The sequence below is a fragment of the Acanthochromis polyacanthus genome, chromosome 18, assembly GCF_021347895.1.
Source record: "Acanthochromis polyacanthus isolate Apoly-LR-REF ecotype Palm Island chromosome 18, KAUST_Apoly_ChrSc, whole genome shotgun sequence".
Classification (NCBI taxonomy): Eukaryota; Metazoa; Chordata; class Actinopteri; family Pomacentridae; genus Acanthochromis; species Acanthochromis polyacanthus.
In genome coordinates this window covers 17252663-17265868 of record NC_067130.1, presented here as the reverse complement: position 1 = coordinate 17265868, position 13206 = coordinate 17252663, and the positions used below count along the sequence as shown (strand labels likewise).

Genomic DNA, 13206 nt, shown 5'->3' with positions numbered 1-13206 from the left:
ACATTTAGAAAAAAAAATTACAAACAATCATTTCAGTCAAAATCAGGTATTCTAAAAGGGTAGAATTGGCATCCTTTATTCAGTTGGTGCCTTTCATTAATTACATTTAAATTCAGGGTTAAACATCTGTTTTCTAAATGTCCTGTGATCTTCAAAAAAAACCTAAACAACGTAGAATCTAGTCTGATGGTATTTCCAAATTCATTTAACACTGATCTGTTACATGATTAATACGGTTTAACATGTTTCCCAAAATGCACCTTTACTTCTCTAATCCAACCAATGATGGTGGCTGAAATAACAAGTATAATGTGTCAATTTTTTGTTTGTTTTATTAAAGAAAGACACATGTAATTTCCCACTGCTTGAATTAGATAATGCAGCCACAGCTTGAGAAATGGGTTAACATTTGCCTTTTATGTGCCGCAAACCATATGTGAAACTGCACTGGAACAATGCTCTGACACTTTTTTCCCTACAAATGAGGACATTTGCATAATCTGGTTGAAATGAACATACATTTTTAAGCACAAGAAAATTAAATCATCACTAAAGCGCATGTATGAAAAGGCAGAAAGACATCCTTTCATTTTTTTGGAAAAGCTAAAAAGGTAACAATATTACAACAAAAATAACTTCTAACTTTTATTGTTATTATTATTGGAAGCCATTATTTAGGTCTGTGGATGCCTTATTCATCACTATTAATGCTGCAGTCCACCAGTGTTTGGGTCTAAAGTTGGATTGCAACAAACATATTTTACAAAACTGGGTGAATTAGGATGTCGGCTTGCCGTCTACCACAGAATGTTCGTTTGACTGATAAGATACTGAGACAATATGAACACGACACTTCAGAAGAGAGTTTTAGGCTGTTGTTTGTGTAAATAAATGAGTTACAGCATAAATACTTTATGATCTATACATATTGTCATCATGTCTAAGGTCTAACATTTTGTCATGTGATCAGTTATCGTTTACTATGTAAAATGAGGCTGTATAACCCTAGAGACAATCAACATCTTAACTGTGCACGTGCCTCAAAGGTGTCCTTGAGTATTTAAATAAACAACACTATACGTCTGCAGCAGAAGCATTTTTCATCCAGATGACCAGCTAAGCCTATTAGGACTGTAGAAATACCTACAGAAGACCTTCTTAGTAGATACATATTTCCCTAAAATAAGATGCTTAGTACTGAGACTTAAATGCAGCAGTGACACTCTGGGGTGAGATCACTCCTGCTGTAAAGCAACCCATTATTAGCACAGTTTCATGCGATTTCCTTGCAGAAAACTGACACTTATTTGTGAACTGTCTACCAAAACATCTCTATGATTACTGAAGACACCACCCACCTCCAGAACGAGTCTCTCCAGTTTGTCAGTGAGCTCACAGAAGTAGCTGGAGGTGATGAGTCCTAACCGGCTCTTTTCCAGACAGTCACGGGCCAGCTCAATTATCTGGTGGTGGGCAAAGCTGAGCACACCATCTGCCAAAGGGAGGACGCTCTCTGGAGAGCTGCTACGGATGATCTCCTGAATCCTTTCCTCCATCTGAGCTGTGGCCTGCAGTGACAACAGACAGAGCAAGTTTGGCAATGTGAAAGATAATTATTGGCCAGACACAGTTGTAGCAAACCCACTGCTGGTCCTTACCTTAGGAAATCGCTCCTTGTAGACGTGATTCATCATGATAATCTCATGGTCATAACACGAAGGAGATCTTCCAGGGCTGAAAAATGAATTAATCTCAGTAGGTGAGTGGCAGAAACACTTTTTACTGCTTTTTATTTACTGTGTGAAAATACTGGTAGAAATGAATACCTGAGACTGCGTGAGCGGGGTCGCATGGCTGTCGCTCTGCGGCATTCATCCCCGGAGATGCTCTCAGTGCAGAAGTGCTTGGAGAGGAAGTGCAGTTCGTCAGGCGTAGGCTGGAAGGGCAGCTGGTGCAGCTTCTCCTGTGATGAACAGGATGACTGGAAATGAAACAAATATATATTCAACATGAAAAGAAAAAGAAAGGAGATGCCGATTTTTTTGGATGAAAAAATTAAAAAATTCCAAGCTACCCGAAAATTGTGTTGTTGGTTTTGGTTTTCTTGGAAAGAGCTAAATGAAGAGATAACCACCACTTTCATGTCTGTGTGTTCAATATGAGAGTGTATGGAGGTAAATTTGTTTCTTTATTCTTCAATCGAAAAAAAAGTTGCTCCAATCGCAAAACATGTTTTCAATCAGAAAAAACTTCACTTCAATCAAAAAAACCCGTTTTCAATCAAAGAAAACTCTTGTTCAAACGCAAAAAAATATTTGAGACCCAAAAAATTGCATATAAACACGTTTTTTCTTTGATAGAAATTTTTTTGTTTTTGTTGAAAATACATTTTTTGATTGAAGTCATATTTTTGGATTTGAGCCATATTATGGGTAGGACATTTGTTTCTTTATTACTCAATGAAAACAAAAGCATCCTCAATCTCAAAAAATGTTTTCAATAAAAAAAAGGTCACTTCAATAATAATAAAAAAAAATTCAATCAAAGAATAAAATGTTTTCCCAATAGAAAAAATATTTGAGACTAAAAAACAAATGCATTCGAACACGTTTTTTTCTTTGATTGAAATGTTTTCATTATTGAATTCAGTTTTTATTTGACTGAAAATATATTTTCTGATTGAAGTCATATTTTTGGTTTTGAGCCATAAAATGAGTAGGACGTTTGTTTCTTTATTACTCAATCACAAAAGATATAGCTTCAATCAAGAAAATTATTTTCAATCAAAGCAAAAAAAAAAGTGTTCGGAGTGTTTCGACTTTGTTTCGGCATTCAAACACCTTTTTTTCCGATCGAAGTGAAAAAAGTTTTGAAGCCTGTTTTTTGCGATTGAATCATTTTGACACAAACATCCCACAGTGGGCGGATGCTTCTCCATTGGTCGGGCATGTTTGAGTGACAGGTGTCCACACCAATGACGAATCTCTCTCCAGAAGAAGCTACTTGTGTGCGGGGAAGTCAGTCTTTTCTATAGTCGTATGTTTGTGCAGCTGACACTGCATCTGTGGTTGCAGGCGCAGGCCACTACTTATTCCACCACCAGCTGCAGCTGCATTGTAGTATCCACGATACTGAATTTACTGTGAGTACAATGCCCTCAGCACACTTCATATTATAGGCTATATAAACACTGTTAAGCACGTTATATGGTTTATACCGGCGGATTCATGAGAATCTGAGCTTTCCATCGGCGTATAGTGTTTGTATATTCATGTTTGCAGTTTCAGACATTTAGCAAATTGCTTATGCAGATCTCAAAGTGAACCGCGGGCGGGACACTGACGCGCAACTGAAGTGCAACGGGTTAATATAACGTGTTTAACAGTGTTTATATAGCCTATAATATGAAGTGTGCTGAGGGCATTGTACTCACAGTAAATTCAGTATCGTGGATACTACAATGCAGCTGCAGCTGGTGGTGGAATAAGTAGTGGCGTTCGCCTGCAACCACAGATGCAGTGTCAGCTGCACAAACATACGACTATAGAAAAGACTGACTTCCCCGCACACAAGTAGCTTCTTCTGGAGAGAGATTCGTCATTGGTGTGGACACCTGTCACTCAAACATGCACGACCAATGGAGAAGTATCCGCCCACTGTGGGATGTTTGTGTCAAAATGATTCAATCGCAAAAAACAGGCTTCAAAACTTTTTTCACTTCGATCGGAAAAAAGGTGTTTGAATGCCGAAACAAAGTCGAAACACTCCGAACACTTTTTTATTTGCTTTGATTGAAAATAATTTTCTTGATTGAAGCTATATCTTTTGTGATTGAGTAATAAAGAAACAAACGTCCTACTCATTTTATGGCTCAAAACCAAAAATATGACTTCAATCAGAAAATATATTTTCAGTCAAATAAAAACTGAATTCAATAATGAAAACATTTCAATCAAAGAAAAAACGTGTTCGAATGCATTTGTTTTTTAGTCTCAAATATTTTTTCTATTGGGAAAACGTTTTTTTCTTTGATTGAATTTTTATTATTATTATTGAAGTGACCTTTTTTTTATTGAAAACATTTTTTGAGATTGAGGATGCTTTTGTTTTCATTGAGTAATAAAGAAACAAATGTCCTACCCATAATATGGCTCAAATCCAAAAATATGACTTCAATCAAAAAATGTATTTTCAACAAAAACAAAAAAATTTCTATCAAAGAAAAAACGTGTTTATATGCAATTTTTTGGGTCTCAAATATTTTTTGCGTTTGAACAAGAGTTTTCTTTGATTGAAAACGTTTTTTTTTTGATTGAAGTGAAGTTTTTTCTGATTGAAAACATGTTTTGCGATTGGAGCAACTTTTTTTTCGATTGAGGAATAAAGAAACAAATTTACCTCCATAAGAGTGCTATTGGGACACTGTTGGACTAGCTTAGCATAACAAAGACTTTAAGCAGAGGGAAAGAGCTAGGTTGGCCACATTTAAATGATAAAACAGGAAAATTGCAAAATGTTCTTTAATATGTTTTGTTTTTTTGTAAAGACTAAAGATATAATGTATGAACCCTCTGAACACCAAGCAGTTTCTGGGCGATTTTAACACCGCTGACATTTTTACTCACTAGACCCGCACCTGCATGAAAACAATACAACTTTGGTTAGAACTAAGGAGAATTTAAAAATATCTTTTGTGCAGTACAAAAAAGTTATGCCATAAACGACAACAACAAAAAGGAAACGCAAAGTTGAATTTCTATTTTTATTTGTAAAGAACCAAAATAAAATAAAATCTGGTATCAACATGTACGATTTTTTCAAGTGCATTACTAATATTTGAAAATAAATGGTGGTTCTATATACTACAGATAGCTAATTATATTTAAGTTATATGATTTAATTTGTTTCCATACTTTGTCTCCTATCAGCTTTGTGGAAACACAGCCTCTAGTTAAAGCTCTTTCATTTCGTCATAAGTTTGCTGGTCACAGCTGAGTCTCTGATGGCTTCAGGATTGCACCAATGAAAGCAGATTTTTTGTTTGTTTTTTACAGACTCTGGTTTGTGCAAATGCTTCATTCTGGGATAATTCTTAAATAAGACATGCAGATGGAAGTGACGTTGATGAAATATCATGACTTTATGCTGAGATTTACTTAGGTTTCTCTAAACAATCACATGCCACTCATGATTAGTTCAATTACCGTCTTGTTAACTTTGGACAAAGCCAAGCTACCCGTTTCCCTCTGCTTAGAGTTTTTATGCTAAGCTAAGTCAATCAATCAGTTGCTTACTCTAGTTTCAATATAGCAAATAAATATAGCAGTTGTATCAAATCCTTCATCTAATTCTTGGAAAAAAACAAGTACCGGTATGTATGTTCCCCAAATTATCTGCTCAATCTAAATAATCATGTACTGTAGACTCTCAGTAACACAAAAAAATGACAGATGTTACAAATAAAAACAAAAAAATAAATAAAAAACTCTGCAAAACAGCTGAACATGAATTTTTATAACAAAATAATATTTGCATTAGAATTGCAGTGTATAAAACAGCTCTAATAGAGTCTGACCTTTACCAGACACAGAAAACTGTTATTGTTTCTAATATTGCTTGACTCTTGAGATTTCACAAGAACACACTTCCTTCAATAGATGGCGTGAATAGCAGGAAATGCTCTAGATGACCAAACATCACACAAAACAAAAATTAAATATTACTTTAGGTCATTTACAAGCACACATTGTAATTCCTGTAAATGTATGTTAGTGTGTGAACATGTACAAAATGTGCAAGCTCTGACTGCTTCCTATGAATGGTAATGCTGATATACAGATGCAAAACGATGAAGCAGACAGTCAGAAAGAGAGAAAAGAGGGAATGTATGTGTTTGTTGGTGCGCCTGGTTGTCCAAGTCATGTTTACTCTGAACAAATCTTTTCCCTCTCATACAGAGTTTGTTCACAAACACTCTCCATATGCAGCCGCAGTGTGTAGTCGACAGTGAGCCACATGTAAACACACTGCCGAACAGAGCCACCACGACAAACAGTGAAGTCCAAATTAAGGCCATAATCTGTTATTCATAGTGACTTGCACAGATTGTTATCCACATTTTCATTGTTATAAATTTGGCTGCAATTAGCATTGGATGAGGAATTACTTTTGCAGTGATATACTAGTTTAACCCTCTGAACCCCAAATAGCTTCTTTTTTTTTTTTGTTTAATTGACTGTGAGCTCATTTTTTTCTGCAATATAAAGTCCTGGCCAATTTTATTCATTTATTTATTTTTTACGATATCTTCTGCTTTTCCTTTCATCTTGCGTTCTGCTACACAAACATTTACATTCCTGCTAACTTACAAATCTTTGCCTCAAAGTAAGCCTAAAAATTAATTACTTCTTTACTTGAATTTATTGCATCTCTTAGGGGCTACATAAATAAAATTTTACTCCAAATGCCTCTCTAGCTGAACATCTGCTTAATGAGGAACTCTGCAATTTACTGATGTTCCCTAAACACCTCATATTGCAGGCAAGCTGGCTATTTGGCGTTGCACTGAGAACCCTCTAGTCTCCACTAAGCTACAGCTCAGACAGTTGTGTGACCAAAAATTCCTGTGAAAATGGTAAAATAAGGTATCTAATTTCATATTTCCCAAAGTTGAAATATATAACATATTGTAATTATTATATTGCAGTTGTCATATTAATGTAATTATGGGAAGCAAAAATTGTAACTGACCGACGATTAATTATACAGCCTTATTAAGAATGCAACTAATGTAATATCTCTGAGAGCACATATGTTTCTTTCCATAGCACAATGTATTTTTTCTGTTCCTGTAGCTGTAGGTTCAATTTTAAGGTCCTGATATCTGTGATTCGGTTTCGGCAAAACTGATCATGTTGACACGTCACCAGACTGTGTGAGGGCACGATGCTTACAGAGACGGTGGAGCTGGGTGTGTTGGTTCCATATCCAGAGGAGGGAAGAGAGGCCAACGACCAGCGGCGACCATCAGTCCTGTAACACAACAGCAAAGATAAAGACATGCACTCCATCACAGACTCAACAGATCAACAATTATTTAAAAAAAATACCAGTCAGAATACTAGTAAAGTTCTTACTGCAACATGCTCATTTTCCATGTTTGCATTTAAAACATGTGAGATAACTGCTGAAGTCCTAATGACCACATGGTTGTGGATGAATGGTTACCTTTCTCTGGTATTGTATAAAATGAATCCAATTAGTAACTTTACACGAAACAGGAAAGCAGAAATTGAAGAAACAATCAAACAGATGGATGTAGAACTAAAACTAAATGGCAGAATGATGTAAAAGAAAACTTGAGAAGACAAATTAATGAAGTGGGTGTGACTATAAAGTGTAGTTCCGACAAATGTGGGTAATGAATATTTGAGGGCAAACAGAAGCCTAACATGAAGTTACCTGTCTGCTCTGTGGCAATGACTGTGGATTATAATAAAAAATACAGAATTACATGATATCATGTTGAGAAATTATGTAAAATAAATATGTCACTGATGCTTTTAACAAGCTGTATGTTTGCACGTGTGCTGGCAGAGAAAATACACATGTAATTATTGACAGAGTTGTAACAACTCAGTGTTCATGTTTTTAACAATCTGGCTTCCTTTGGTCTTTACTGATTGATTTATTAAGCATAGCCAGGTTACCTTCGTGCAAAGGAGAAATGAGCAGAGGCACTAGGAGAGAAATTTCTAGGACTGTCCTGTGGGCTTGTTCCTGTAAGAAAAACACAGAAAACGGGATAAAACCAATTAAAAAGAGGAAAACAAAGCAAGCGTTGGCTAACATTCATTCTAAATAGTTTGGTTGGTGAGCTCTATAAAGGTCACTTACAGCAACTGATCAAAAGATGCAAAACTTGAGAAAATTTGTCTATCAACTGACTAATCGAGTAAATAAACACTAAAGCCAATACTAACACACAAAACATCATAGTTACAGTTCAGTTTATACCATAACTTTCCAAAATACACTCAGATACCATGGTAATCATGGTACGTTTTATTGTGGGCAGTCTAAGACACACCTGTGCACTAATCATGGTGTCTAATCAGCATCTTGATATGGCACACCTGTGAGGTGGGATGGATTATCTCAGCAAAGGAGAAGTGCTCACTATCACAGATTTAGACAGATTTGTGAACAATATTTGAGAGAAATGGTGATATTGTGTATGTGGAAAAAGTTTTAGATCTTTGAGTTCATCTCATAAAAAATGGGAGCAAAAACAAAAGTGTTGCGTTTATATTTTTGTTGAGTGTATGTATATGTTCATATAGACAAAACATTTGTATCTTTATGTACAATGTTAAGCTGCTTTGAATTAGTTTGAACTGGTTACCAGTGGCTTGGTGGTTGTTAAGAGGTGGAAGTGTCTCACCATGATGGTGGTAATCATCAGTACACACACAGTAGGTGGCAGGTTCAGTCAAATGTTTTTTATATCCTGTGGTAATCCATATGACATTGCATGAGATTCATAACAGAGACATACAAGGTCAGACACCAGGCAAACTAAATCCACCCACCGCTGATTCCAAAGTATTATTTTCACCACCAGCATATTCACTGAATGCATATTTTCCAGCTAAACAGACGGTTTGTTTGGCTCCTTGTCAAATCTATTCTGCATCTTCATGTGTCTTGTCCACCTTCCACTAGCTAGTAATACTAAAACTGCATTCTTGGACCAACTTGTTTTTAAGAGTTTCTTGATTTTCTTTTTATACCTCATGCAGAAATGTGCCTGAATGTCAAACATATGATGCGTGATGGAAGCGTTCAGTGCAGTTTAATACTCTCTTCTCACTGATCCTAAACGGTAAAATTTCTGAGAGATGGTGGTTTGCTTTGTAAATGTGATAGTTGTAAAGCTAGAAAAGCCTGACAGGCACAGAAATCATCAAAACCACCTTGATGTTGCTATAAAAATTCAAGTGAGCAAAAATCGCTGATGCTAAAATGTAGTTCAACTTTGGGAATTTACAGTAAAAATCCATGAAAAGTTTCTTTATACTTTAACAGACACACAAGTGAGAGGTTTCAGAAGCAAAAATACGCAAAGCATTGAGACAAACACACACAAAAGCTATGAATGTGAATATGATAACACAATGAGGGAAATAAAAAAGGTCGCATTCCAGCTGGAACTAAACCAAAGTACAGATCAGTTGATGATTAACCAGTTGCGAAAGTACAAGGAGTTGTCACAACGTTAGAGATGTTTTAAAGACATTTAAAAAGCTCAGCAGAACCTGTTTCCTGTGCTTACTTGTTTTGAGGATTTTGAAATCAACCCATTCTTATATTGGTAGTCAGTGAAAAAACATCCAACGCATGATATATGATCAAAGCTTTCTGATCTGTTTTAGAGTCCAAATGGTCCAAATGAAAACCTCTTGTTGTCATCACGGGTAGGAAAGAAAACAAAAAGCACCACACTGGTTGATTGTGGATGTTGTAACAGCAGAAACATGGATTTTAGCATCCAAACTAGTTAAACTAAATAAATCCATTAAAGAAGCAAGTGAATTGATTTATTATTTACAAAAAATAAACAAACAATAGAGGCAAAATTCACAAGTTCACCAGTTGTCCATCTGGCTGATTATTGGATCTGATAACATTTTTCTTAATTATCTGTTTTTTCTTTTGACTTTATTCTTTTTTTATTTCTTCAATTTCTGGTAAAAAAAAAAAAAAAATTAATTCAAAACAGGCTGATCTGGCTCTGTTGCCTTGTTCTGTCTGTCATTTTGTGGTCTCCAGCTCAGTTACACCCACAGCAGTCTCTGATTGGTTACATACCATGAGTAATGTCTCTTTTAAACAAACATACCTTAAAAAGAAATAAGCAGAAAATTCTACAAAGTTTTGTGTTGGAGTTTGTGTTACTGTAAATCTTGATCTTAAAAGAAAAATGCTATAAGCAGGTGTCGCCAGAGTTTTATTGCAATTCTGTTTCCCTTTTGGTTGTCTCACTTTGTCATCCTATTCTGTAGTACACAATGGTCTGACTGCAGTATACCATCATTCTACTACAGGGGAAAAACAACTCTCTAGTTTGTATTTCTATAAACTTATCACAGTCATTGTGGGCAGAGCTAAGCAACAGACGTGGCTTCAGTGTTTCTTCAAAATATTGACGGCGGGAAGTGTTTAGGTGGAACGTATGTAACGTCAGCAGAAAGGCTAGCAATGTAATAAAAATGGAAAATCCACCGGCAAAAACTAGCAGGGCTGCCATACTGCATGATACAAATCCTCTGTGAAACTTTTTAATGTGGAAGGTTGTTGCTCAGAGATTGCTGTTGTTTGAAAACAGTCACACACAGAAGAAGAAAAGGAGAAACTGAGTTAACAGCAACCAACAAGTTTAAACCTGTAGCCTATAACCTGAAGGAGAGATCTTGCATACACTTTTTTCTTCTAACCTCTCCTGCACAAGCTTTCAATTTTATACTTCGGATGTATTTGAGTGTCTTTACACATATATTTCTTTGTGTCTACTTTTTAGTTGTGAGAATAAATAAATTACTTTTTGACCTACGGTTGTCACGTGTTTTTGAAACACTTTGGCCCACTGAACACTTCCTGGAAGGCACCAAGTAGAAGTTGTGTTTTCACACCCATAGTGGAAAAACAAACCTATGGTCCAACAGTTGTCAGACATAATTACATCCTTCACTGGATATCTAATTAACCATAGGTTCCAATGTCATCACCTCCTGTGATGACAAAGCGGGCCTTCTCCATACTGAGGAACAATGACAGAGCCACTGAACCTTGTTAGTGATGAATGTCCCCTACGTAATTGCACTATAATCTTCCTAGCAGGCAGTTAAAGATGATAAACTCTTCCTTTGGGAGTGCACCTGAAGGAACTGAATGTTATGAAAATTGTCTGAGAGGAACGACAGGAAATATGAGAAGAGAATTCAGAGGAAAAACATCAAGTCTCTCCAGAAACCTGCCTAATTATTGCATGTCATCAGTGTATACATCAACGCATCCGGTGAAATGACTGCACTGAAAAGATGTTTTTCTTACCTTTGGAACCAATGTTACGTCGGAGCCACAGTGTCAAGTCATCCCAGAGCTGAACACACTCATTAGCCACAACATTTTCTGAACCTGAATCCATCTTAAAGACTGGCCTCCTTCGTTAGGCTGAAAAAGAGACTAAACACTGCAAGTGGCGGCTCTGCTTTTGCTGACCAATGCCAGGAAATAAAACGCCCTGTGGTAAATGAGGCCTCCCCTCCCTCTGCTCCTGTGCATTTCCTCTCTGCAGGCCACCACTTCCTCACCCAAAACAATCACGACCTTTTAATTTGTCACAGTACTATTAGATTCAAATCGAAACTGCACAGAACTGACCTGACTTTTCCATGCTTTGTGTTCCCTAACATGCATGTCATGTTACTGTCAGTTAACAATATTCTGTGTACATGTGTATTTCCATCCATTTGATCATATCATTATTGTGTGGAGATGTCAGATAACTGCTGCCATTTGAACACTGATATCTGCTGTTGCAAAGATTGTACTTTGCATTTTCCTATGCTGTCTTCCAAAAGATATTTCTTTTTTTTTTTTTGCATTACCCAATGGACTGAATTCCTGTAGGAGAACATTGTTGGAGAAATGAATGGCTCCTCCTCTGCGCAGCCAGTGAATATATTTGCAACACTGTGGCAATAAAACAGTGTTCACACATGAGCGGACACATGTACTGGACAAACACTCACCTGTCAGGGATGAGAGAGGGGAGTGAGGTCGTGGTAAACCTGAAGACTGACCGCTTCCTATCAGGCTTTTTCTGTTGCTCGTCCTGCAGCTGTGAAACCACAGAGAGATATACATTAGGCAGGAAAACAGACGAAACAGTAAATATAGACAAATAAAACATAAAGATCAAAACAAAACAATAGGACAACACAAAAGAAAGACTTTTTAGAAAGATTTAGAAGTTATAGAGCTGAGGGGCTCTTCAGCTTTCAGTTTTGAGCCAGAGATATTCAGCCTTGTCTGAACATCTGAAGTAGTGTCCTACACAAGACGATTTTCTTAATCCCACATTGGCAATATGTCTTTCAACTCCAGCCTGCAAATCACATTACTGTATTGTGTAGTACTAACAAAGAGGTGCAATTAAATGTTTAAGTGTCCACAGGTGCTACAAATACTGTAAAAAAAAAAAAAGGTTCTACAGTTAAGCGAGGACAGCAGAATTTTCCATTGTTTTTCTTACAGAATCTGATTAAATCAATATTTAAAAAGAGACATGTAGGAAAAACTGGCTTTGATGGAATATTCCAATTTTAAGTTCTGATGTGGTGAAGTTTCCTACCCAAACATGATGTCAGGTCAAAATAAATAATTCAACTTTTGTTATTTTCTTAGGATTTATGGGCCGTGTCATACTGGGCTAAAGACATTTTGAGTGCTCTCTACTTCTGGCCATGAATGTGCAGTTTTTATATACGTGCAGTTTTACACTGCAGTGACAAATAAGCGCACAGTGAGTAAAAATGTGATACGAGCAGAAAACTACCAGATACTGCTTGGGGTTCAGAGGGTTAAAAAAAATAAAATTACTACAGTATTTCTTTGCTTTCAAAAACTCTGTTGTGAGAGAATTTATGTCAGCAGTCCCTAAATCATTCATGGTTATCCTTCCAGTTTAGCAAAATACTATTTCTCTGTAAGCTTTACACTGTGAATTTAACATTATTGTGGATGTAATGTCAAATCTGAAAGTGTGAGAACAATGCCACGTGACTGCAGAGCGGAAAGTTCTGCTTTTTTCAAATTTTATTTATTCCTACAAAGCAAAGACAGCGACTGTTTTCCCAATTCAGTTACGCTCATTACACACGCTGGATTATATGTATTTCTGATATAATGCTCTATTACAATGGCAAAACACGCCCTTAAGATAATGTACTCCCACAAATACAGGAGAAGACTACAGTCAACAGTGAACGGTGACGCATGCTATGCCATCAAAACAAGAGGCAGAATATCATGGTTCAGACTCCATAAAGCTTTTACGTTGTTGATCATGTTAAAACAGGACTGTGACTCACAAGGAGCCACACTGATCAACAACATGTGACTCATTAATAGAGCCCAGTTTTT

At 36.4% G+C, this 13206-nt stretch overlaps 1 protein-coding gene across 1 annotated transcript in view; it reads right to left on the bottom strand.

Moving 5' to 3' along the window:
* Positions 1–13206, bottom strand: part of mast4 (microtubule associated serine/threonine kinase family member 4) — a 138953-nt gene that overhangs the window by 24873 nt on the left and 100874 nt on the right. The window contains 7 exon segments of the mRNA XM_022197238.2: positions 1359–1568; positions 1659–1734; positions 1827–1981; positions 6954–7032; positions 7462–7482; positions 7710–7779; positions 11814–11902. Of these exon segments, the coding sequence (XP_022052930.2) occupies positions 1359–1568; positions 1659–1734; positions 1827–1981; positions 6954–7032; positions 7462–7482; positions 7710–7779; positions 11814–11902 (700 nt within the window).